Source organism: Molothrus ater, chromosome 3 (assembly GCF_012460135.2).
Source record: "Molothrus ater isolate BHLD 08-10-18 breed brown headed cowbird chromosome 3, BPBGC_Mater_1.1, whole genome shotgun sequence".
Lineage (NCBI taxonomy): Eukaryota > Metazoa > Chordata > Aves > Passeriformes > Icteridae > Molothrus > Molothrus ater.
The window spans coordinates 24,532,604-24,558,691 of NC_050480.2; the positions used below are offsets into that span (position 1 = coordinate 24,532,604).

The 26,088-nt window shown below is 39.2% G+C and overlaps 1 protein-coding gene and 1 non-coding gene across 2 annotated transcripts in view; one reads left to right on the top strand and one right to left on the bottom strand.

Annotated features, from left to right (window-relative positions):
- HAAO (3-hydroxyanthranilate 3,4-dioxygenase) overlaps positions 1-21,463 on the bottom strand; it is a 33,880-nt gene extending 12,417 nt beyond the window's left edge. The window contains exons 1-6 of the mRNA XM_036380564.2: positions 21,384-21,463; positions 17,259-17,337; positions 8,716-8,799; positions 6,613-6,719; positions 3,692-3,781; positions 2,946-2,989 (exon numbers count right to left, since the gene is read on the bottom strand). Coding sequence (XP_036236457.1) covers positions 2,946-2,989; positions 3,692-3,781; positions 6,613-6,719; positions 8,716-8,799; positions 17,259-17,337; positions 21,384-21,463 — 484 coding nt within the window. The remainder of the gene's footprint in view (positions 1-2,945; positions 2,990-3,691; positions 3,782-6,612; positions 6,720-8,715; positions 8,800-17,258; positions 17,338-21,383) is intronic.
- A 3,848-nt stretch (positions 21,464-25,311) lies between these two features.
- TRNAI-UAU (transfer RNA isoleucine (anticodon UAU)) lies at positions 25,312-25,405 on the top strand. The gene is made up of 2 exons: positions 25,312-25,349; positions 25,370-25,405. It is a non-coding gene; the product is annotated as a tRNA-Ile (tRNA).
- The last annotated feature ends 683 nt before the right edge of the window (positions 25,406-26,088 follow it).

A 26,088-nucleotide genomic window follows, 5' to 3' on the forward strand; every position in this document is an offset into this window, starting at 1 on the left:
GCTTGATTGATTCCATTTACAGCTTTCCTCTATGAGTGAGCTGCAATCCAGGATTTCTTTGAAGATATTTTCCTCAATTTTATTCCATTTCTCTCTAAGAAGATGAGGCACTAGTTCAGGCTTATGTGGAGAGGAACCTGAGAGTTCTTCAGCTGGCACTTTTAAATTGAGGTGATTCTGGATTTTCAGAAGAGAAACTGAAAAAAAAAAGGCTAAGACTCCATCCTCTGCATAAGCCAGCTCAAATGATGTTGAGATATGTATTGAGTGAAACATCATGGCAACTGGTGGTAGCAAGTATCATGCTGGTTGCTGAACTCTACTTCTTAAAAAAATGAAAAAAAAAGAAAGAGAGCTGCTGAGGGAATAAATCCAAAGCATTATTTTTCTATCAGCTGGTTAGCCTTCAGAGTGAAAGTATTACCAGCTTACTTCTATCTCAGTCAAACTGTTTGGTTTTTTGGTTTTTTTTAAACACTGTCAGTCTCACTGAGAGTTACAGGTGCTATAAACAAAAACTTTTGTACCTAAAAATGTGGGGGTGTTTTCCTCATGCATAAGATATCACTGAGATGTTGGGTTATTTATTGTCCACAAAACCTGAAAATTGGAAAAAGGGAGCTGTTCTCCAGGGAGAAAACTTGCCAGGTAAATTACAAGGAAAGAGCTTCTGTACTAAATTTATCAATAACAGTTTCTTAGAATTACTTGTTTAAAAAAAAGGTGTCAGGATATATTTTAGCTTCTGATTGATTGTCAGGTTTGTTCTTTAACCTTAATCTTCTGCAAAAATATCAAAAACATAAATCTTTAATGTTATTTGTTTCTGATATTTTTAATTTGTTACTGACATTTAAACTCTTAGCCTGGTGAGGGATGCTTATTGCAAATCACTGTATTGAACAAGGATATTATGCATGATATGGTATTTTTTTTATTACAGCAGCATCTAGAGGCTTCATTTGAAATTATACTTCCTCTGCTAAACACTGTATGAACACACAGTGAGGCAGTACCTGCACTACCTAGCTCTCACACATCCCATGCAAAGAAAACTCCAAACAAACAAAACCACCAACACCCAAACACTGGTGACATGCTCAGACTAAAACAGATTTTGACAGCGTGTAGAAATAAAAGTAAGATCTTGGAGAAAGCCCCATTTTATTTATAAGAAACATGGAGCCTTTCCCTGAGAATCACATTCCCCAGTCAGTCAAAGAACCAATGCCTAAAGCTGGTTCAGCAAAGTTTTCAGGCAGGGTTCCTGACTGCTTTACCACCTTCTGACTGCAAGGGCTTTAAGGTTGCTATCCCATACAGAAGACTCTTCTCTTAACCTCATGTTGGCAACAGTGTTTTAGTTAACTATTTTTAAGAACATTGATATTAAGACAAAAAACAGCTTAACCCAATTTTAGGATTTCAGTATGAGCTGTTCTGTTGTTGATTGAGATGGCAGACTGACTTTTTAATGGTGACTATCAATGGAACAGATGTGGAAATAACATTTCACTAAAAGTTTTGTCTCTCAGAGTAATTCATAACAATCATCTTAAGATGTTTAGGAATTGATGTGGAGATTAAGGACAGCTGGTTCCAAAAACCTTTCGGAGAGGGGAAACTAAAATTTCTCTTGTGACAAGAGCTATGGAATTCAAGTTTTAAGTGTGACTGGAAGATGACATTGAAGTTGGCCATGAGGTCAAGAGTAGCATAGCTGGGTGCAGTGCACCTGAGCCATACATACGTTTCCTGGTTGGTGCAGGATGTCCCTCAGTTGCTGGCAAAGATGAGACAGCAGAGAGATTTCAAAGAACAAACCTAGCTGAGCAGTGGGAATCACTGAGCTGGTTAGCATTTGGCTAACTGGTGTAGGAACTCTCCAGAAAGGAATCTCAGGCTCTCCTGAAGATTACACAGGCAGCTTCTGCTGTTCTTAAGATGATTTTCCATGTGTCAATTAAGAACCTGGTAATGCCATGGAGACTTTCCAGGCAGTTCTTGCAGCAGAACTGACCAGGCTGCACCTAACTAAAGCACTTCCAAAGAGTCTATAGAGCCTGTTCCTGCAGGTGCACAAATGGTTGTATAGCGTGGTCTTTTGTACACAATTAAGACATAAGGTGGTATTTTGGGCATAGTTTATGTTAATCAATAGCAATGGATCATGCACATGGCTGGGTGCTCATTTAAAGCTGTGGGCCAGCAGGATTGTGAGATTTCAGCAAAACAAATTTCCCACTGAAGGTGGTCTTGTAATATCTTTGCAATTGAGGCTTTTGTTGCCATGCAGAAAGGCACCATCATGTTTGAGAGATCTGACTCCTAAAGCCAAAACTAACAACTTTGCTTTCTAGAAGTCACTTTTTCTGTCCTATGTCTCTTTCCGACAGATTTAAGGGGAGTTACAACTGGAGTATCTGTTCCAGAATGGAATTTGCAATCACTATCCACAACAGAGACAAAATAAAAAAATGTGGCAAGACAGCACGGAAATAAAATGTTAAACAGACCAGATCCTAGGAGAACTAAAATCATCTGGTTTTCTCTAGGTTTCCCAGGAGTAGATCCCAGTTGTAGGTAAAGGGTACAAATAGGTATAAAGTATATTAATTCTACTTGCAAAAATCAGTTTATGGGCTGTCAGAAGTGAAATTTTGTTAGTATAAGACTTGAAAGGCAGTTAAGGATAGAGATACTAGCATTTCCAATTAGTATAGTTACCTGATAAGTGGTTATGATGGCATCACATGACCAAGCAAGATGCTGTTGGTAATTATTTATATGGAATTTCCTTCTGGTCAGGGTAATGAAAGGAATTACTTCCCAAAAATAAATTTAATTTACACAACCAGAAAGAAAAATAGATACTTATTTTATGTGGTGAGAATCATTGTTCTTCAATCAGCAACTGATCTAATTCTGAAATTAATTTGTATTACCTGGGTTTGGTTTTCCAGTTTTATATTGCCTTGAATTGAAAAACCTGGAATAATGAACATTTAAACAGAAGTAAAAAAGTTGTTCTGTAGGTTAACAAAGACTAGACAGTAATACTGGCCAGTAAATTTTGTGCTGATAATGGATATGCCAAATCCTCAGCTACTATCACATCTATGCAAGATTATATCTCTTTTACTGACAGAGGATTTGTCTGAAACTCCTGTAAGATTAATGTCACTAAACACTTCCCTTGTTCACCTTTAGTAACCATTTAACAAACTGATTAGTTAATGACATTCACATGTTTCTTAGAAAGTAACTCTCTACCAAACTTGCCACAGTCCTGATCATGCATAAATAATATCAGTTAAAGTATTTAGATTAAAGCATGAGTGAAAGAAGCCTTAAAGCAGTTCAGTGATTCACCTTGATAACCTAGCGTTAGTCAGTGTTAATTTTTCACTCAGTTCTTTTTGCACTTAGAAGCAGTGTGGTACTATATTTACTGGTTCAAAAAAGTGTGCTCCAGATGGATGTGTGAAATACCTGATTTCTCCTTTTTTTTTAAATCTGATTTGATGAATTTGGGGCAAACAAGACATGATTAAAAATTTAGAGAGCAGCAATTAACTATTAACAAGTCTATGTAAAATGTAGCATAAATAGCAAATTAATGACATAAGCCACAGACTGACAAAGATCTACAATATAATTATTAAAAAAAATCACAAAGGAAAAAGCTTACTCTTTAATTATTGGTATAAGTTGAGTGCCGAGATCTTCACAGTGAAACCATTTTTCAAAGAGGACATCAGTTGATTCTCCAACATAGTATCTGATAAAGTAAACACATTAGTAAATCCTTTTATTAAATAACTGATCAGGCAGTTTCGGTCTTTTGAAGAAAATAGCTACTCGATGTTGTGCAAGAGCATCTTATTGTCAAGCCTGGTGTGCTTCATTCTGAGGAATGGTTATTTGGGAAAGCTTTCTGTTTCCCTGGTTAGGTGACTTGGTGGTGGGGTGCTCAAACTCCTGTGGAGTGCCTTGTAGTTCTGTTGATCAATCACAACTCACCAAATTCCTTCAGCAACCTTTCTGATTTCATCCTGGAAATGATTGCAGCCATAATCTCTTGGGACCAATAATTTTCACCTTGGATGTAGTTACTGCAAAAAAACCTGAACTAAATACCATTTCCAGTAACTGCTTTCATGCAGCTATGACATAAATACCTATATTTGATAGAGTCAGCTTACTTAATGCCCATGCATGGGGTGATGAGAAAACAAGGTGGTTTATGGAGTTGTTAGTGAAAAATAGATGGTTTTCAGCCACACAGATTTTGGAAGTGTTTGAGTGCCCCTCTGAAGAGGAATTTAGTGCTTCACTTGCATAAATTTCTTGTCTTAACAAATAAATAAATTTTGCTAAGGTCAACAAGTCAAGGTTGCTGTATGGAATCAATGTAAGTACTGGCAAATACAAAATTTACACTCAGATTTTTAAGACTGCAAAGACTGGCAAGGAATGATGCTCCATTCCTGTCATTCATATTGTCAATGTTTTTAAAAAGATCCCATGTGTCTTTTAGGTTGAAGTTATTGCAATGTGTGTCTGAAGAAGAAAACAAAACTTATGTAATTATCCTGTGCATATCTGTATGTTCATATCTGTCCTAGGTATTAATACTGTCCAGAAATTTTCTAAGAGCTCCCTGGCTCCTCATGTTTGCAAAAAGAGGATTCACTGAAGTGAATAACAGTATCTAGACCTCCAATTTAGAAAAAAAGCTGTGCTGCCAGCACAAATTCTGAACACAGACAATCTACAGAGAAAGGAGATGCTAAATGTATCTTGTTTGGTACAAATAAAGTATCTGGCAATATGAATAACATCAAACTTATTTGGTTTTGTACTTATTTGCCATGGAATTAAGATCAGCAAGATCATTTTTCTCACAGCACAAGACACATAATCATTACTTAGGCTGGAACACTGGGGCAGGCTACTTATTCTTCACTTGTGCAGTAATCAGTGTGCTGGGGGCTCTGATTTATGACTATGGTTTGTAGACATGATAAATAATGGAACAGTAACACAGTTCTATTAGACTTTGAGTCAGCATACTTCAAAGTGCATTATGATTTCTTCTTTGCTGCAGGTGGCTGGTATTGAACAAAGTAGGAGAACATTAGGGGTTCTGGTTGTAAATTCCCCATCTCTCCCAGGAGCACACAGAGGGAATATAGGGTTCAAAAGCATGACAAGATTGCTCACTTCCAAAACTTCAAGTGTCTTTATTCATCACATCAGTGTGAACACAAGGGCACTAAAAACCTCTGGTTTATTTTCAGGCATCTGATTAGATACTTTGAATTGAGGATGTGTTAATTTCCACCTGCAAGCCATAAAGTAGCTTTTAGTTCAGCTTCTCCACACGAGCATGCCTATATTGGAGTGCAAATCTTTAGATCAGCCTGGGTCCCTAAAAAGGCATTCAGCATGTCTCTCTCATACCATTCACAGACTTCACATGGTAGGTTGTTTTACTTTAAGTAAAATTTACTTTACTATTTAAGTTCTTTTTTTACTATTTAGTTCTTTTTATTTTAATAATAAACTTTTTTATATAAACCACTGGTAATTTTTTTTCTAGCTCAAAGTATCCTTTAAATAATGTAAGTCCAGACAATCTACAGGTCTGCAATGAAAGGAAAAGAGACAAGTGCATAGGTAAACAATACTTTAAATGAACTGGACTTGTTTTTAGCTTGGAATTTAATTGTGGGCTTTTTTCTTGAATGGTCCCTTTCTTAGTTTCTTTCTGTAGGCTTTTTTCTTTGAATGAAAAAGTATATCTTTCTAGCTCTGCATACTTGCAATCTTCCTGCTGTGACTCTACTTATGCAACAATCAAAATTGTAGGTGAAAGGATGGGAACAGCACTTTACAGATATCACTGCAGTTTTAAATCTGTAATGATTATATGGACAGTTACAAATTCTCCTTGGTTCATACCAAGACAGCTTTTCTAGATTTTTCTAATGTTATACTGTTGTGACTTTCCCTCTTAGACTTGTGAATTCTGTATGGACACAAGACAAAGCTTAGTCCTGCTCCCTCTAGAATACAAAGCAAACCACTCACTTACATGAAGATGTTTTTCTCAAAAGGCAATAAAACCTAGGCAGAGGTTTGTACAATGTAGAGGGACTAGTGCTGAGAAAATTGACTTTTGTTTTTAGCTTCCCACACACTTGATAAGAAAGCTGCTCTTCATCTTTTTACTTTCAGTGCTTATGAAGGAATTCATATTCTGCTTGCCAGAACTGATAAAAAATCTTTTTATTTGGGTTGTTAGAGAGCTCTAAGATCTTTTTTTAAAACTTAAGGCAATAGCAGTAAGTAGTACATAAGTAGATTTCTGTAACCACAACATGTATTTCAGAAATTTCAATATGGTCCTTGTTTAACTGAAGCAAATGCTAAATGAGATCTCTGTTTATGCATGTATAGATAAATATATGTGTGGATAGGATTAGTACAAAATTGCCAGGATGAATCAGATAAATTATCAGGAAATTATAACACATCATTGTATTGATGTGAGAAATTAGTTTATACTAGGAATTCTAACAGATTATTCAATAGTTTATACTTCACCTTAGCCCATCCATTTCTGTTTTTAATCTTTCCCTCTCAATCACAAGACCCACAGTGTTTTTGTATCTCTGAGGAGAATGAGGTATCCTGGCAGGTAGCAGGAACATCTGTTAAAAGAAATCAGAAAGCATCAATGTCGGGAAGTCTTTGTTTTTTGCATTGTCCTTCTTCTGCCCCTCAACCTGCAAAGTCTTCTGCTCCTTTCCCTTCTTCTCTCCTACTTTTTGTTGATCCTGTGTTGCTCCTTTGCAGCTGCACCCCGTGGTACCCACAGCCCTGCAAACACTGTTTCTTGCTTTCTCTGTGAATGATGACACAGCGACTGCAATCAGCACTGCCTTGATGGCAGGCAAGTTCCCTCCTCCTGGTTTGATCATCATTGCTAGACACAATTGAAATGAAAATCTAATCAATTGCTCATCTGAAATTTATAATCTTACTGCAATTTCTGAGTAATTGAAATGGAAATAAAAAAAGCAGATTTTTTCTCTGCTCAATAAAATGTCTAAGCTAATCAGCCACATGTATCCTCCCAACACAGTGAGCACCTTTGATTGCATGATGAGGAGTGCTACTCTCTCCAAAAATAAATAACAAATATGAGGGGCTATTTAGTCATGCAAGTGACAAAGCGAATAGGCAACATGTGGATAAGAGAAGTCTATTTCTGAAGCTTCAGAATAAACCCTGTCCTAGCAGCTAGTTGGTAAGCCTGTATTCTTCAGCAGTACAGATGTTTTTGCTAAGGCTGGGCAGTCATTGGAATTTCTCTGTCTGCAAAACAGAGCTAATGAGGGTGCCTCAGCAGTACTAGTGTCAGTCTTTCCACCAAGTATTGTGTGCTCCTTTTCATTAGCACTTCTCTTACATGCTGAGATCTCAGCTGGGTGTGCACCTGAAGTGTAATACCAGAACCTCGTAGTTGGAAAACGTGGCTCTGTTTCGTCACTGAAAAAGTTGCAATGCTTTCAATGGCATTAAGCTATTGGGTTTAACATGCCTTCCATTTTAAAGGCTGTCTCCACTAGACCTAATAATCCTTTCCAAGATTTGACTGCAGTCCAAGCTTGTGTCAATAACCATGAGTGGCAGTTGTAGTACATCTAAGTGGTAGTAACAGCCAGTGTCTATTCATGCTCTCGGTAAAAGTACTGCAATCTAAGCTTTAGCAAGTGTACTACTATAAGGAAAAACTGGATACATTTTATTTGTAAACTGCTCTTTTAAAGCTGTCCGACTGTGATGGTTGGAAAGGCGAGCTGTGAGGACTAAAGAAGGCTGAAAATGCATGAATCATTTCAATTCCTCAGTTTAGGCAGTTTGCTTAATGGTGTCTGTAGGTGGGTGAGCAGTGTGTACCTGGCAAGTTGTAAATAAAAGACTGATCCTGCTGAATTCACATGGCAGATCCCATGCAATGCAGGGGAATAAGAACTTCTCTCAGTATGTTCTTGACTATCTGAATAGGTACCTGTCGCTGACATCTTTCATGAAAAATCCTTTCTTAGGATTTTTCCTTGTGAGAAGCTGCAGTTTCAGCAACCAAAGTAAACAATGGTTATCTGCTGCGGTGGAATGCAACAGGTAGACCCGTGATTGGTCTCCTGTGGATGTTGGGATTTCCTGACCCCTTATGGCAGAGCTGGCTCTTGCTCTGTCTGAGACACAGATCTTTGCTATTCATTCTTTTCTATTCTTAGCTTAGCTAGCTTCTGAAGAAGCCTTTTCCTTTCTATTTCTTTTAGTATAGTCTTAATGTAACATATATCATAAAATAATAAATCAAGCCTTCTGATCATGGAGTCAACATTCTCGTCTCTTCTTCATCCTGAAAACCCTTGTGACCACAGTCACAGGTACCCCAGATGTTCAGAGGGATTTTTATCTGTTATTGAAACAGTCAAATGTTGAACACAGTTTACTGTTGTTTCCTATTATTTACATAAACTTTTCTATACTCCATTCAAGCTTTTGTGTTTTTTTTTTAATAAATGCTGATGCCATCTCTTGCACAGCAGGAATAAATTGGTTTCTAAATAACATATAAAACATTCATTTAACATACTTATGTACAACTATAACAGAAAAACAATCCTGTTTTACCTCCCCTTCTCGGATGACAACATCTTTGTGTTTTCCATTTTCTATTATCTTCAAACACATATCTCCTTGAACCTGGTAAAAAAGCTGAAGAAATAAGAATATAGATTAAGGCAGCTAGTCCAAAACATTCTGTACTTTATATTCTCTCTACAAAGAATACATGTATAAATACATTCAATTTGCACTTGCAAGTATTTGCAGATTTTTTCTAACAAAAAATGGCTTCTAAAATCTGTTGATTTAAAAAAAGTTACAGAATATGTATTATACCTATTATCTTACTAAGAATTACCAATCTATCCAAGAGGTCTGTAACTGCATATAGAGCTATCCTCTGGACCTGCTGGAATTCCACTGTCCTGGTTTTACCCTTGGAATTACTTTTTGGAGGGCTCAACATTACAGTTCAAACATCCATTAATTACACAATATATAGAAAGCTTAATTTCAGATGTAGCAGGGTCTTTAATCAATCAAAGTATATGTCAGTTCTCCAAATAAGCTCCAAATATGCACACACAGGTTTTTTGGTGTACTTTTTCAATTCTTTAATGGCGCTTTCTCATTTGGGAAGAATTGCCCATTTGGAAGCTGTTCTGCTTTAGTTTTGTGGATACCTTCAAATCCAGCAACAACTGCTGCTCTTCTCACTGTGTATGTGTAAAAGGGTTACATTCTAAGTGTGTACAAGGACAGAACCACTGAACCCAAAATTCTGTCTTTGGTGACCTTTCCATGGCTGTTTTCAGACCAAAACCAGCTCTGCTTTGTGGGGGCTCTGAGGTGCTCATGTCCTCATGTTTCATGACAGAACTGGGTTATCATCTGTAAGCAGATCTGTATCTTTGACCTGAAATAATGGGCACATTCCTCCTTGTTTTTATATAGTGCGGAGCAATAGTATTTCCAGAAGTCACTTCTGCCACGCTTTCCATGTTCTCTTTGCCACATCTAGAAACCAGAGTGCAAGTGCAGCTGAAGGAGTCTGAAACATGATTCAAAGTTAGAACTATAATTGAAAAAATCCCTTATTTATAGTAAGTCACTACAATTTCATCAAAATGAAAAATAAATAGGGGAAAGAAGAAACCACTGGAGAATGAAAACCCCCTGAACTGAATGCTTTCCAACATTAGAAAAGCTTAATCAATTTTTTAACCAGTATTATTTCTGAAAGAGTTTTGAAATATTCATACATGCCCCCTGGAATTGAAGAAACACCTCTGTGAACATGAGAAAGAATAAGTATGCTGTCAAGGGAACAAAACAATAGGGAGAACTGAAGATACATTGGAAAAAAGCTCACGCTGAGAGCTTTTACATGAGTGAAAAGTTCACCTTGTGCCAGGGACATCACTACAGATAAATTATAACTCTTGTCTAGAAGGCCACAGTGCCAGGCTACTGATCCTCACTGCAGTCCATTCCCCTGTGTTCCTTTGCTCTGGCTTTCCTAGGCATTTCTGAATGGCAGCACCCAATGCTACAGCACCCCTCCTTCCACTGGGCAGGGCCCGCTGCTCCCTGCACAACAGAGAGTGATCTCAGTGGGGAAATGGCTCTCCTTCACTTCATAGGAGATTCATCTAAGACTGTATGATCTAGATGGATTGTCCCACCAGCTGTGGGTCCTATGGCACTGACAATGCTGAAACCTAAAATATCATTTTGGAAATCTTGAGCTTTGGAGTGTTATTTCCCCTGCAGCTACTGGGGCAGCTATTACTGAACACATGCACAGGACATGTAGATGAGGGAAAGGACAAAAGAGGTAGAGTTTATCCTGGTTCTGACATGAATCATGCAGCTGAGAAACCTTACTGGAAATGAAAAACTTGAGAGTGGATATCAGCTATCCAGTTCAGAGGTGAAACATCACAGTCATAAGGAAAGATTATAAACAGTAAGTTATGAATTAAAAGAACTGTTTGGCAGTGGGAGAGGAGGAATGACGTGGGCTACACATTGTCAATGAAAGTGTTTTTTTGACTGAATTTAAATAGTACCTTTCACTGAAAATTATGGTCTGTTCTTCAAAACTTTTTTCTTTTAAATTGCCTGAGTGCTTCAGTCATCCATAAATCATCTGATGTAACTGTGATTAAGACAAGTGGCAGCAATTAGTGAATATACTGCTTTGCTTATAATATAACCTGAACTTTTTATCAAGGAAACTGTCAGTTATTTAATATCTCAGTGAGTTACAGTCCACACCCATTTCAGAGGCCAGATTGGCAACACTGTCTTTTTCTTGGAAACTTCTTTTTTCTAAATACTGACTGACTTTTGCCTTTTAGGAAAATCTAATTTTTTCCTAAGTCTCTCTTGGAAAAAAAAATAAAAAAATTAGAAGATTCAGGTGTATTTGTATGCATGTACACAAATATATACACCTATTCTCCCATAGGATAGTAAGCCAATAGAGTTCATTCCACTTGAAAATATTAGCTTTCCCAGCTGTATTGTTCTTACTGGAATGATCTAGCATCCATTCTCCCCAGCAGTACTAAAAATTGAGGAAATATTTCTGCTCTATAAACATGTTATTAATGACAAGGCCTCTTGTTACCTGAAATGAATATATCTCTTCTTGTAGAAAAGCCTAGATTTGTATATTGCGACTGCATAATAGCTCACAATTGGGCATGAATTTTGTCTCTTTCTGGGTGAAAAATGTGGCTCAAGGAAGAAACAAAGGTTGTTCACCATTCTTTTTATCCTTTGGTGCTTATTTATTTATTATTGTATCTTCTTCCTTTCTTCTTTTCCAGACTTCAGCATTTTGTTTAGTTTTCTGCTATGTGGTATCTTCTCATTATGATTACACTAAAAACATCTCCTTTATTAATGCTCATGTAACCTCTAGAAGTTATGAAGCACCTAGGAGTGCTTTTTTGCCTCAAGCATAACATTATTTCATAACATTACTCAATATGATCATTAAAACTGCAGATATACCTATGAAACTCAAATGAAAACACCTTAAAGACTGAGAGGGTTTTTAAAACTAAATTAATTTCCCTTAAATTTTCTTTGCTGTAGGAAAAATACATCTTCCTTCCTTAGTCTGCTTCACCCTTTTTGATCATGCTTCAAACCTGATAGCAGGGGAAGGTAGAGTGGCCTGTGCTGAATCACTCTCAAGTCTGTACAGGGATATTCCATTCAATTATGAATACTCATAGAATAAATTATGCTGGCATTTCTGGAGGCAAGAAGGGGAGACAGAGGTAGGAATTCACTGTTGCCATCAGTGGAAGCATTGCTGAAGCTGCTTGTCTTGACAGAAATTTCAACAGGGTAGTAGAACAAGTGGATACTACCTTAAAAGAAGCACTAACATCCTCACTATATTAGTGTGGTGAGAATTGCTCCTTCATCCAGGTATGTGTATCCTAGCAGAGTAAAAAAAGAAGCATCTAGTAGTGGAACAATGCAGGATTTGTAATTGGTTTGTATTGACTAACTAAAAAAACCCACAAGTCTATTTTATTTCATGTACAGCAGAGTATGTAATTTAATTTGAATCCACCTTTGATATCAAACTCTGTCTAGACTCAGGAACCCAGAGCTCCATGAGGGCTTTGATAGCTGACAGCTTACTTACAGACATCTAAAGAGATCTGATTAGCAGGATACTTTCAGTTCTGACTACATCTAAAAATGGAATTTAGGATTGCTCAGACACTTTTGGGATTAGACTCTGGCTTGGTATATCCTGGATTGTATTGCTTGTCATATGGCGAAGCATTAAATTAATTTGCAGAGCAAATCAAATTCTGATGTGGGAGTAGAGCCTGGGTGTTCTCCAGACTTCCTTCAGTGGTGACTGATCTATTTGAGTACAGAAAAAAAATTTTCTCCCTTTCTCATCACAAGGGGTTTCGGCCATCAGAAGTCTGCAAGACAAACAGATGAGGAAGGTAGAGAAAACTGTGTTGAGGGCTTTTGGTGTGGTTTGGTTTTTGATTTCCCTCTGCTCATTTACGTGTCATCTGTGAGACCTGAATACTAGCCAAAACTCATACCAACAATCTTACACAGCAAGACTATTTCTGAAGACACAATCTCCTTCTGATGGAAAAGGATCATCATTCTTATTACATTTTAATAGGAGCTTTGTTTCTTATTAAAATATTCTAAGAGTCTTTGCCAGAGAAATGTGGGGTTTTTTAAATGTAAAGAAGCAAAAATGTTTCTCTTGCTTTGTTGTGATTCAGGTTCTCAGATTTATTTGGGATATAAGCACCACAAAACAACCTATGGGAATGCTCACCTAGCCCCACTTTCCCCTTGTTTTCAGACATCCACTGTCCTTATAAAATGCCAAGGGCAAATTGATCTGAGAGGGGAGAGTTTCTCAAAAGCATGCTGACTGGAGAGCAGCATACACTAGAAGGGGTTAGGCTGCATTTAGGCAGATAATCTGTCAGAAACTGGAGCCAAATCTTACTTGTGGTGTCTGTGGGAGAGGGAGAGAAAGAGAAATCAAAACTCAGGTGAGATGTGGCAGATGTGACCTCAAACGTGTATCATGTTTCAAAGCATGAAGTTGTATCTCAATCTGATCATGAGATTGTGCTAGAGGAAGCTGAAGAGATTCACCTGAGGTGATAAAGGAGGGGGAACTCCTTCTCTGAGAGTTCTCTTTAGGACTGCAGTATGAGGGCTTTGGTCTGTGGGGCTGTGCCAATAATTAGGTGGCTCTATCCATAGGAAACAACCTACGATGCTGAGAGCAGAAACTTAGGGTAAAATACAGCACAGTGAGAAGTGGGACTTGTAAATCCAAGTGGGGTTTGTGTCAATGCAAATGTGTTGCAGGTGGTAGATGAAAAGCTGATTTGAATTTCTCTGCATGGAACTGCACTGTTTTACATAGACTCACATCAGAATGTAAATTGTTAAGAAATCAAAGTCAGCAAAATCGAAGTCAGTTGAGATTCGCTGTGTGTAAGTGGTGGACTGAAGTGGGTAAAGAGATAGCAGCCTAACTACTTTTGCAATCCTAGACTGAGCTGCTAGAATATCTCACTTTTCCCCAAAGCAGCCCACACAATGCAGTAAATAAATTCTGAATTCTTGTACTAGAGCTAGGATTTGTTATGATCGTGGGGTTTCTCTGTCATTAACTTTCTCCAAAATATATGGTCCCCTTGAGTTTTCACTTATTTCTTTCGAAGAAGGTCTGTTTGTTTTTGTTTTTTCTACCCTCAGGCTTTACAAGTAAGTAAAAATGCAGTAAATACACCATGAAGCCCATAGGCTTCAGTATTCAGTTAATACTGAAACTCTTCTTGTCACAAATTCTATGGTATGATGAAAAATCCAAGACAAAGATATGTTGAGGAGTGTTCCTAGTACCTGCTACCCCATAGCTCTGAGGGGTTGAGCACAAGAGGACATAGCCTCAAGCTGTGCCAGGGGAGGCTTGAGCTGGACAGCAGAAAGAATTTCTCAATGGATAGGGTTGTCAGGCATTGAAATGGCTGCCCAGGGAGGTGGTGGAGTCATCATTCCTGGAGGTGTTCAGAGGTGTTCAGAAACAACTGGACATGATACTCAGTGCCGTGGTCTAGATGACAAGGTGGTTTCAGTCAAAGGTTGGACTCAATGATCTTGGCAGTGTTTTCCTACCTTAGTGATTCTGTGATCACGTCAGGGGCTGTCACAGAAACTTTCAGTTTCATCAAGTTGAGTACACAAGAATTGTAGTCACTAGTCCATGGAACACAAAATTCTCTTGAAAAAGGAGGCACATCAGAATAATGATTCTTTTGAAACCCTCAGAACTTGTTATGTGGCACAAACACTTCCTAGAAAGTTCTGTCAGTATTAGATATATAGGTCCATCCTCACAGCACTTTTTTGCCATGTTCCAATAGAAGATGCATTTCCCATAGCACTTAATTTTGAATGAGTCTGATTTAGAGGCACAGAATGTCTGAGTAGATATTTGCTGACTCTACCTCTCTTCTGATGGAGAAGGGAGCAAAAGGGAACTTTAAAAATAAGAATGAATATTTCTTCCTGGTAAATTCCAGCTGAAGACTGTGAATGGTTTAACCCTTCTAAGTTACAGCTTCATATTTTTCTTTAAAAAACCTGTCCCATGTAACACAGTCTCAGGTATGAGACTTTTTGTGCAGAATGGTGGCAATGAAGTAGTGCACAGAAGTTTAAGAAGGCAGTGAAGAGCTACAGAGAAAACTAAGAAGGAACAAAATATAAGGGTTATTTAGGAAATGCCTGCTTGTTGAGAGGAGGAAAGAAATTGTGCTAGACTAGCTGTCATTTTAGCCTAAATGGGTTCAGGAGACAATTCTAAAAGGCTTTGAAGAGACTTCAAATCAAGCCTCTGGGTTTTTTTCCTCCTAATTAGCCAGTCAGACCTAATCTTCCTGATACACCTGCACGTTAATGGCACCAGCAGAGAGCAGCTCAGGAGCTGGAGATGCTCTCAGCCCTTATCTCTGAGTGCCAACCCTTTGCTGCTGTGAACTGCAGGCTTTCAAGCACAAGTTCTGCCACAGGACACTCTATAAACTGTGTGATAACAGGCACGAGATAGTGAGTGGACAGATATAAACAATCCTAAATTTAACTTTCTCTCCAAACCAACCCTTCTTTGCTATGGGAATACTAACAGCAGAACAACATCACCTAAATTTGCCTGAAGGATTTTCACATTCGTGATTTGGCCTGCTGACAGTATGTCTATATAGTCTGCCTTCAAATTATCACCCAGAACTATAAATTACCCTTTTTCTGACAAAATAATGAGCTGAACATGGCTTTGAATGTTTTTTTTTTTTAATCTCAAGTCTAATTTAGGAATATGCCCTTTTGCTAGGATACTCTCTACCTCACAATTCTTCTCTAATGAGAAACATGGTTCTAAGTTAGATCATGGAAAGATGTAAATGTGTCTGATAAAAAGCTATGGTAAAATGCAATGAATAACTATAATGTACTTTTATAAAACTGAACAAAATTGGCCCATATGTTAAACTGGTACATAACTGATAATTCTTGATGCTTCCGATCGTGTATTGCCAAGTTTCCGATGTTACAGGGTTGTTATGTTTCCATTTTTGGTTTCTGAATAACTGTGGGAAGCTTACTATGTAAATGAGCATGTACTGATACCTAAAAATCCTTGTTTCCACTTGAGTTAACAACAACATCAATATACAACAGTAAATTAAAAATTATGGCTTTATAGATATGGCTAACTTTTTATATTGTTGAGAAGTCATATAAAGAGTTTATAAAAGGGTAGGTCATGTTATTTACAAATACAGGAACATCTTGCAACGTGGAAAAAAAAAAAAGTTACACTGAATCAGCCTAACTTTCGTTTTAAGGAATCCCAAGCAGCATGATGGCCTGGTCCCAGGTGCTGCCAGAGCTCTCCCTGCACAGCCCATGAGAAGGGACACAGTGGACTGTGTTGGTAACCTGGCTCGTGATGGATGTGCCTGTGCCCACAGCCACAGGTGGGCTAGGAGATGGTAGTGACAATCCAGCACAGGTGGGAGTCACTCAGGGAAAGCTGCTCTTCCAGAGCTCTGTGTCTGTAAGGACTACACACACCTGCACAGCACAGTTAGAACAGGAAATCAATGAAGGCTCTTGTGAAATGCTGGGGTGGGTTTGGGGAGAAGTGATTCAATGATAAAGAAATGAATTTTTCTTTCCCTTCAAAAGGATTTATAGAAACTTTACCCACTTCTGCCTTAAACTGTAGATGCTTAGGCTTGACTTTCCAAAGATACCTAAAATTAGGTTTCCAAATGTCATTGGAATGACATGAAGTTAAATTATTCTGCTGGGAAGCAAGGGAAATTGTCTCTATCCTGATACCCTTACTTCTAGGCCTCTAGTAATCACTTGCCCTAAGGATTCTTTCAGAGCCAGTGGTGAAGTCCCCAGACAGAGCAAGCAATTCCAAGAAAAAGGCAGTAAACAAAGAAGGTGTAAATTGTTACAATTTTGTTAGTTTTCTACTCTTTCTTCCTCCATGCTGCATTTGGCACAATGGCTACTCACAACTCAAAGTTGGAATGACTTTGAGCCACCATGGAATGACTTTGAGCACAGGGGAATGATGTGAAAAATATTTAAAGACTCTGTTCTTTCCAAACTCAAATGAAAGCTGAAAAGCTGATGATTCTCACAAAGTCCACAAAAAAAGTAATTTCTAGTGAATTAAAATATTTTTGATTTTTGAATACCAAAGTTACTTTTGAAATCCAGACCAATCTTCTGCAATAAAATATTGTTTTAAAAAATATCATTACCTTCCTAAAGTTCTGTTCCAAAATGTTGAAATGTGTCAAAACACTTTCTCTAGTTTCCTGTGCTTGTTTCAAACAAAATGCACAGATGATGTTTGGTTCTGGTGAATGATTCTGTTTAAGCCTATGAGTAGATCTAATAAATACGTCACTGAGCCTCACATTGCTAATCTGTAGCTTCAAAAGTGGCTACATTTAATCATTATAGATAAATCAGACTAATATAAACAACCTATAGGTTACCTCTTCTCCTTCTTCAATATGATAATCCTTCCTTTCATTTGGCCCTCCAACAAACATCACATTTAATTGATAGCGATGCCTAGAAGAGAAAGTGACATTTTGAAGCTTCTTCTGTTCATGATGTTCTTTATTTCATTTATTATTTTTAATTCTTTTTAGGACAGTGAGTCAATGAAACAATGTTGAGTGGAAAGCAACAGCCAGTACAAGAACTCATAGACCTTGGATGCACCTCTCTGCTCTGGCACTGTCCTGTTGGGTGACCTGAGGCCAACTACCTCCCTCCTGGTGTTTCAATGCCTCCAGCTATGAAAAGGGGACAACAATAGCTGCCAGCTGTGAAAAGAGCTTTGAATTGAAAAGATAAAGAATGTTACCTAAGAGACAGGAACTAGAAAAGAGGCTTTTCAACCTGAGCTGATTATGTAAAGGTAAAACTCTTAAAAGTTAAAAAAGGTAAAAACATACTTTTCCCCCCACACTGCTAGAATTACCAGCGATACTGATGGTAAGAATTGCCAGCTAATTTCTGTTCTGCTTATACTGGTTTTGCTAAGCGGGAATAACATTACAATGGCTTCATTGTGGTTGTGGCTATTTCAGAAAAGGAGATTCCAGGCCATTTCTTAACTCTGCCCCTCTTAAGAGCCCCAGTGAGTTCCTCTCAGGTATCACAAGGAATGGCTACCACCCCAATTACCTATAAGTCCATTCACACTAATATAAAGGTAAGGTAGTAGGTTTTCCTTTATTTAACAAACCCCTCAAAATCAGGCCTGTTAGCTGTGAATTAAAATTTGGTTTTCTGCTGTTGGACAAGTGAACTGAGGTGTATTAACCTCTGCTTCACAATGAGGAGGTTCTGGGCAGTAACATGGAACCAGCAGGGCCATGATCCCCTGAAACACAGGGAACAACAACAACGCCTCCCTGTGTCAGCACCTTGTAAGGCTTAATTGAGAGAGGCTGTTCTGAGTGGTGGCACATACATATTCAATCTGCTACCGTTAGCACTTTTTCTGTGAAGAATGTTTAAATGATAATGACCAACACAGTGGGAACTAGTAAAGCAGTTAACAAGTAACAGTGACAAATTAGTTGGTCAAAGAAAACTAAAGAATTAGAATTGGCTGTTCTCTCCATAGGAAGCTGTATATTTTACAGCACTGGGCTTCATATCTGTATCATAAAATAAGAAACTGAAATCCAAATTGTTTGTACCATGCAGATTTAAATTTCCTTTTCGACAGCACACTGCAATGCTTCTGCATTTATGAACACTTCTACTAAAGAAGGGCAGAATGACCCAAACAGCAGCAATACAGATAGTAATTAAAGAAATAAATGAAAATTAACCCTGAAGAATAAAATAAGAGAAAGGCAATCTATGAGTACCTTGTAGTCTGCTGTTAAGATGGATTAGTTGTTTTTTTTTTATAAGCACTCAGTTTTGTTATTAGTTCACTAAGTAAAAGTGAAAATACTGCTAATTACTGCTTGACTTCATAATTTGGTAGATTTACGATTAATTATCCCATAGATTTACCTAGGCTTTATGTAATACACAGGCTATGGGTTAATCATTCAATCATTAACAAATGTTAATACTGACACCATCAAAAGATTCCAGCTATGAAATATGAGCAGGAACTCCAATAGGGAAGTCTGCCCACCTTGCTAAATAAAGTTATCTGGTTAATATAGTTGCTTTAAATATTGTTATATTCAACAATATTGTTAAATATTGTTATTGTTATATTTAACAATTATTTATTGTTATGAAATATCATAACAAATAAAAGTTTCAGTTAAGACTGCCAAAATACAGTTAAGAGTATTGTAAAGGTTTCAGGGATGTGAAAATTACTTGACTGTACTATTGTTAGAATGAGGACCTAATTAATGGAGTATAAAGTTTTCCATACTCTTACATTTCTCCTCTCATCCCATAAAGAAAATTATACCAGCAGGTAACCCTTTAAAAACACAATAAGACTACAAAGAATCAGATGGTCCATGACCATACTTTGTAGTCCTTTTGGTAAGTATCATATTCTGAACTCAGAAGAAGAGCTTTAGAAGTACCTGTGAAAATCAGCTGTGGCAAGGGGTTTGATTTTGCACTGATTGCTCGTTGTTGAGGTTAAAAAGCATTTAAACTTACAAGATAGTGTCATTAAAATACAATGTCAGAGCTGCAATTTAATTAGATGTATCATTTTCTTTACTTTGGTAAAAGTCTAAATAGGCAGCTCAGGAATTGAGGTTTTGTGTTGCAATCCCAAATAGGTATTTAAAAATTGTGCTCCTCTCAAATGTATGGAACACAATGTCATAAAAGCCTGAAAACTGTAATAACTTTAGATACCAAAAGCCCTACTGATTTGCTGTGAGACCTAGTTTTAACTGCTAAGTCTCCCTTGAAACAAAGTAAGTTACTTAAATTTTGAGGCGATTGCCTTCCATGAGGCAGTAGGACAGTGAGAAGATTGCCTTATACATCTCTACTCAGCACATGAAGGATCAAGCCTTTGAAAAAATGTTGAAAATCTATTAGCTGCTTCTTGAAAAATCACCTAAAGCCTTTTGGAAAAATCCTGAAAGCGTTTAGGTAGCACCAGATGCAGGTGGTGGTAGACTCAGAATCCATGCAGTAGATGGTTTTACTCTCCTTCTACAAAGGCTAAAGCCATGTTGGAAAAATGGATTTTGTTTTAAACTATGCAATTTTTATCACAATAAATGTTACTTGTTTCACTGTAATCTCTTAAAATGTTTATGGGCAGAGGTCTATGATAGATGCCACATTCTTGATTTACAGAACTACTAGTAAGCAATACAGAACAGTGTAGTAAACACAAAGAAGATTCATTGTACTAATAAGGAAAGAAACACGTGAATATTCCATATACATAAAATACTAAAATTTTCCCCTTATCATTGGTAAGCTTCAGAAATGAATATACTTCATAAAATGCTTCCTAAAATCCATTTTGAAAATGCAAGAAATGGGAACACTTGAATCACTACAAGTTTCAGAATGTTTCAGTTCTACACACAGCTGTAGTTTCAATACAGACATGCCAGTAATTATGTACTCTTTACCTTTTCTTTGTCTTGTAACCATTGCTTTGAAAAGTAACCCTTGCCCTTGTGGATGGAAATTAATGTCACTGATACATTACTGCCCATTCAGCTTTTCATTAGAGATAGCGCTTAAGGGAAGGGCATGAGGCATTTTTTTTTAATGACTAAAATTGTAAAGAAAGTTTTCTTTTAATTAAAGTTATAGAAAGAAAATGCTTTTTCATTTCTTTATAAAACCTGGGTCTATGTCACTCCTTAGAGAGAATACTTTCTAATGAAAGCTTTCTGCATACAGAGTTTTAGACAAAATATTTTTTCCTCAGCTTCACTGACAAAGAAATCCTTGTTAATATTTTGAGACACATCGGATAATTTACATTGGAATTTGTTCACAAGCTTTGACACAGAGCATATGCATGGTGTACACACAACTGCATAATGCCCACACTTTTTATCCTTATAGTGGCTGTCTCGTTCAGAATACTGTAAATAAATGGCTGTAAACCACCCCTTCAGGCTCCCTAGCCTCCTGCCTTGACAGATCTGGAAATGCCCTGGAAATCTGATCCTTTGGTACTGCTGCCCTTCCTTTTTCCTCGTTTTTCAGCGATATAGCCTTCTGATTTTGATTGCTCCTGCAGCTTTGGCTCCTCTGTGATGTTGGAATGATTCTCAGCAGCTTTAGCTACTTCAGGTTGTAATTTGGTTTTGGATGTGATGCCATCTCCTCTGATTTCTCAGAGTTTGTTGTCAACAGAGCCTGACACAAATTCTCATAACTCAGTCTCCCTGCCTACAAGTGACTTTGAGTTGAGACAAGTATCTTGTATTCAAGTTGATCTTTGCAGATTCTTCTGAGTTATTCCAAATCAGATTTCACTCACTTTCTGTTCTTTGGAACAGCACTCTGCAAGACTGAGAGGAATTATGGTTCCTTATTAATCTTTACCATGTATGCATTGTTACAGCTTCCTCTTACAGCTAGGAATATTTGTATATATAGAAACTTGGTAAAAAAAAAAATCTTCATTTACTTACATAAGCTTATTGCAAACAGGTGGCAAAAAGGCAGTTTTGTTTTCTTCTATCCATTTTCTTACATTCACAAGAAGCTCCATGGTCCACCACCTATGAAACTTTTGCCTGAGATATCAGAACTTGCAGAGTGCTTTTTCCGTGAGCAGTCTGCCGGTGATTCCAGCCTCAGTGCTCAGGGGATTGGCTGCTAGGAGAGGTGTCTTCAGGCTTCAGTGTCAAAAGGGACAGGTCCATCAGCCAAAGGTTACTTCATAGGGAGCACTAATGCTCCAGCAGCTTGGCTAATAATTGACTAGTGCTTTTAAAATACATATTTTTACTGGAGACTGGGTTTTGTCTACAGGAGGTTTCTTAATTCTCTTTATTGCATCAACTGGAGTGTGAACGTTACCTCTACAAAAATGGCCTTGTTACACAGTCAGAAAAAATGGGTGAGGCTGGGCCATTCACTCCTTTCAAATCTAATACAGAAACCTCCCTTCAACATTCTAAGGCTGAATGTTTGTGGTATGTGTATTTATTTGAAAATACTGGGATCTTCTTTTGCCAAGTAGCCAAAATACAGATGTCTCCTGCATTTGTAAGACCAAGAGTAGCTGTCCATAAATGCTCATCTTAATTTGATCCACTCTGCCAATGTTATAGCAGGGCTTGTGGAGAGCTGACCCTGATTCTGTGATGCCCTTTGGGAAAGTGCATCAAATTATCAGGCAAAAAACAAACTGAGGAGAACCAGACTTTCCATATCTTTATTAGTCTATATTCCATCACAAGCTGCTGTTCAAGATGTACACAGTTGCTATAGAACTGCTCGCTCTGTTCCCTGCCACCCCCAATATTTTAAATAAATAAATCTATAAACAGACTCCAAACACAAGGGATGAGTGGGTAAACAAAAAAATCCCAAGACATTACAATATCTTAGCACTTTGCTCTTGATGTATCTCAGCCTTCCACTTTTATCTACACTGTGCTTAGTGAATGTGAATGTGTATGGGTATAAGGTGATAAAATGATCTGGCTAAAAGTGAGTGGTGCATTCTCCATGGCTTGCACTATGAGCAGCGCAGCTATAGGCCCAAAAATTCGGCATGATGAGCAGTACAAAACTGGGAGTTCTTTAACTTGCACTGTTGTAATTTTCCACCAGAAGAAAGCAACAGAGTGTGACTTTGAACTAATACTGTGTTTTTATCAAGTCTTTGTAAGAGTGACTCTGTTTTACCTTTGTCTCTATCATTTCTTTGCAGTTTAGTTTAAACTCATTATGTAATTTATAGAACAGGAAAAAATCCGTTCATTTTGGGATAAAAAGATCCGCACGTGGATTACAATTCCACGGTATTGATACAATCACAATGGGACTAGCCGTAATTTCCTCTGAAATAAACCCAAAGTAGTTATTATTTCATTCTACTGCAAAACACCACCACCACATCACTTTTGTAGCATATGAAATTTCTAACAATTTCTGGCTGTGGTGAGACACCACCACACATCAAACACATAAGGCCTGGTTTTGAACTTACAGACAGGTACATTTTGGTACTTTCTGTTCTGCAGGCTGCTGGCAGTTCAGTTCTTAGCTGTGAAGGAAAGAGAGCTTTTATTTAAAATGCACTTTCACTTAAGGGACTATGACCCAGGCTGGAAGGACTGGAGAAGTGCAGACACTAGTTAATGACCGTGGTTTTGTAAAGCTCTGCCCCATCATTAGTAACTTGTATTGCAGAGCGGGACTCCATTTGTTGGGCATGAAAGCCAAGAGAATCTCCAGTGTCACAGCAGGAAAAAACACAGATCCTGGAATTTATTGAGCCAATCCTTGTTCATCATGGTATTAAAGTACCAGTTTTAACTGCAGGGCTCTTGTCCACAACCACTGCTCTAATCCCTAGTCTCCACTTTTTCCCACCAGGCAGAATACAAGGTACTATTACCTGCAGAGAAAACTTTCTCAGTTGCAGGCTCATAAATCCATTTTGTGGCTGGTATGAGGTATGAAAACCTGACAGTTAAACCTACTCAGGGAGGAAAAAAAGTTAACTTAAAAATTGACCATTAATATAAGGCTGAGGCTATTATCACACGGTAGCTTTTTATGCAGCCTTCTGAAAATCAGTAGGTTTTGAAAAATGAAATTAATTGCCACTTCATGCATATAATAGTGGGACTAGGAAATGCAGATAACTGCATGGCATGGAGGGTTATAAAATTCTATTTCTGTGGAGGGTATTGGAGAGGCACAGCAAAGAACTAGTGTTACAGTCTCTGTGGCATCCAAGTAAATACATCCATCTCATACACCTCAGAAACTGATTGGGGCCTAGATTTTACTTGGTAGTCTGCTTCACAATGCTCTTCACATCCACCAAAGCCTGTTCCAGCACCTGGGGTTTCTGTTCTCCCTTCCTTTTATGCAAAGGTAAGGACTTCATGTGTAACCTTTTCCTGCCAGAGGAGTGCAAGAGTACTGAAGCACAAAACTGCTACATGAAAATAATTCATTTATTGCATTGAGGGTACAGGAAAAAAGGGTTACTGGAAAAAGTTGCATTTTGGACAACACTTACTCTCTTTTTCTACCTTCCTCAATCACCAAACCCATTAAAGACTGAAATTTACAAGCTTGTGTGCAGCAAGATATGTTAACAAAAAAATACAAGTTAAATATTAACACTGGGCTATATACTTTTTAAACTACATTCTCCGTACTACCTTTTTTTTCCCCACAGCAATCTTTGTGTGGCATAGACTATTTTGTTACCATAATGGTGTTAAGGGTAACGAAGGCTACTGCTGTTTTCTGGTATGCCGTAGGTATACCTAAATGATGAAAAATTTCTCTCCAGAAATGAACTGCTAGTTCTCTTCTCTAAGCCAGACACCTTCATCAAGGATCACATACAGCAATTGCATGCTGCTTCACCTGTCAATGGTGTATATCACAGAAATGTATTTTAGGTGATGCCCGCAGTAATAACACCAATAGGGGAAAAACTTTCTTGGCAAGTGAGAAGCACCTCCTCCCCATTCAAAAAGTGTTGGCTCGTTGACCATGGGGATCATGGAGGAAGAGAGGTAGTGGAGTCACACTTTGGGTTTAAATATCTGCTGCTGATGATTGTGTTTACCATCTTTTTGCTACGTAAGGTAGGACAGATCTGACTGCAGAATAATCCATGCTGGAGGTACACTTTAACAATGCACATGCACTGTGCAATGCACAGTGTTGAACAAACATTTGTTTTGAGAGTGCCAGGCACCCCCCGTATCACACACAGCGGCGATGCTACAGATATCAACATTTAGTTCCCTGCCAGTAACTGGTCACTTTTCCCTGCGGCCTGGTCCTGAGAACGACCGAGGGTGCATCCGAGCCCCACGGCTGCCCGTGAACCTGAGGCTGAACTTCGCTGCCCCAGCGGCCCAAGCCTCTACCGAAGGCCGTCAGGAGGCTCGATCCCGCACGACTCGGGGCCGGGCTCCGTCTGTCTCGTCCCCAGAGCACTGAACTGCGGACGGCTCCGGCCCGTGGCTGCCGGAGGGCGCTCAGGCCGCGCCGGTGCCGCCCGTCACCGGCCACGGCCACCCGCCCGGGGGCGGAGGGGGCCGGGCTCTGCCGGCACCGCCACGGCCGCTGCCCTCCCGCTCAGCGTGCAGGCCGGGCCGGGACGGCTTTGTCCGGGCCCCGCCGCCGCTCGCCTCTTTGCCTTGCTCGCGGGCGCCGCCCTCCCCGAGCGGTAAGGCGTCCTCCAGCGCCGTCATGCCTTCCCCGCGCCGCTAACGGGGTAGCGCGGCCCAGGCACGGAGCCGGGGCGGCCTCGGGCCGCCGCTCAGCGCGGGGTGCAGGCGGGAGTGCGCCGCGCTTCCCCCGCAGGGGCTGGACGAGCCCTTGATAAACAGTTCGGGGCGAGACTGTGTCAGGGCTCCAGTGGCGCAATCGGTTAGCGCGCGGTACTTATACAGCAGTACAAAGCCGAGCAATGCCGAGGTTGTGAGTTCGAGCCTCACCTGGAGCACGCAGCTTTTTGGGTAGGAAAACGGGTTTTTTTTGGGACTTGGCGGCGCTCCGGACGGAGAAGGACAAAAGTGCGGGGAAATATTATGCGGCCCTGGCGGCAGCGTGGGCCCGCTGGAGTGGGCACAGCGCGCCCTGTGAAGTGGCTCTGCGGGGCGCACCGGGAGCGCCGGTGCCTCAGTGCCACCTGTGTGTGTGCCTACGGTAACTTGTCCCCGCTGGAGGGGACAGGATTCATGGCCCCCTGTCCCTGCACAGAAACAAACGTGCTCCTCCTCAGAGCTGCTTGTGAGTGAGAAATTGCAGGAAATAACGTTTATTTTACACCATGTTGTTTCATACAGAGTGCAAGAAATGCTCGAGTGGCGTCGTTGCTGCAACTCAATGGTGGTAACATATCTCTGCTTTGCGTCCTTTGGTGGTGACAGTCTTTGTAACTGCTCATTGCCTGGATAGTGCTTAACAAATGCACGCACTGTAGCAGGAAGGAAAGTATTTCAAATAATTTCTGATTTCACCACTCAAGAAAGGCAGCAGGGCCGTGGGAAAAGGGCAGCTCTGTAATGGAGAAGGCTGCAGGGCACTTCCTGGATGTTTAGGCAGGACGCCTCCTGGATGTTTAGGCTCCGATCTTGTGAACTCCCCTCTATGTTAAGATCTGGTCTGCTGCTTTCACAGTGCAAT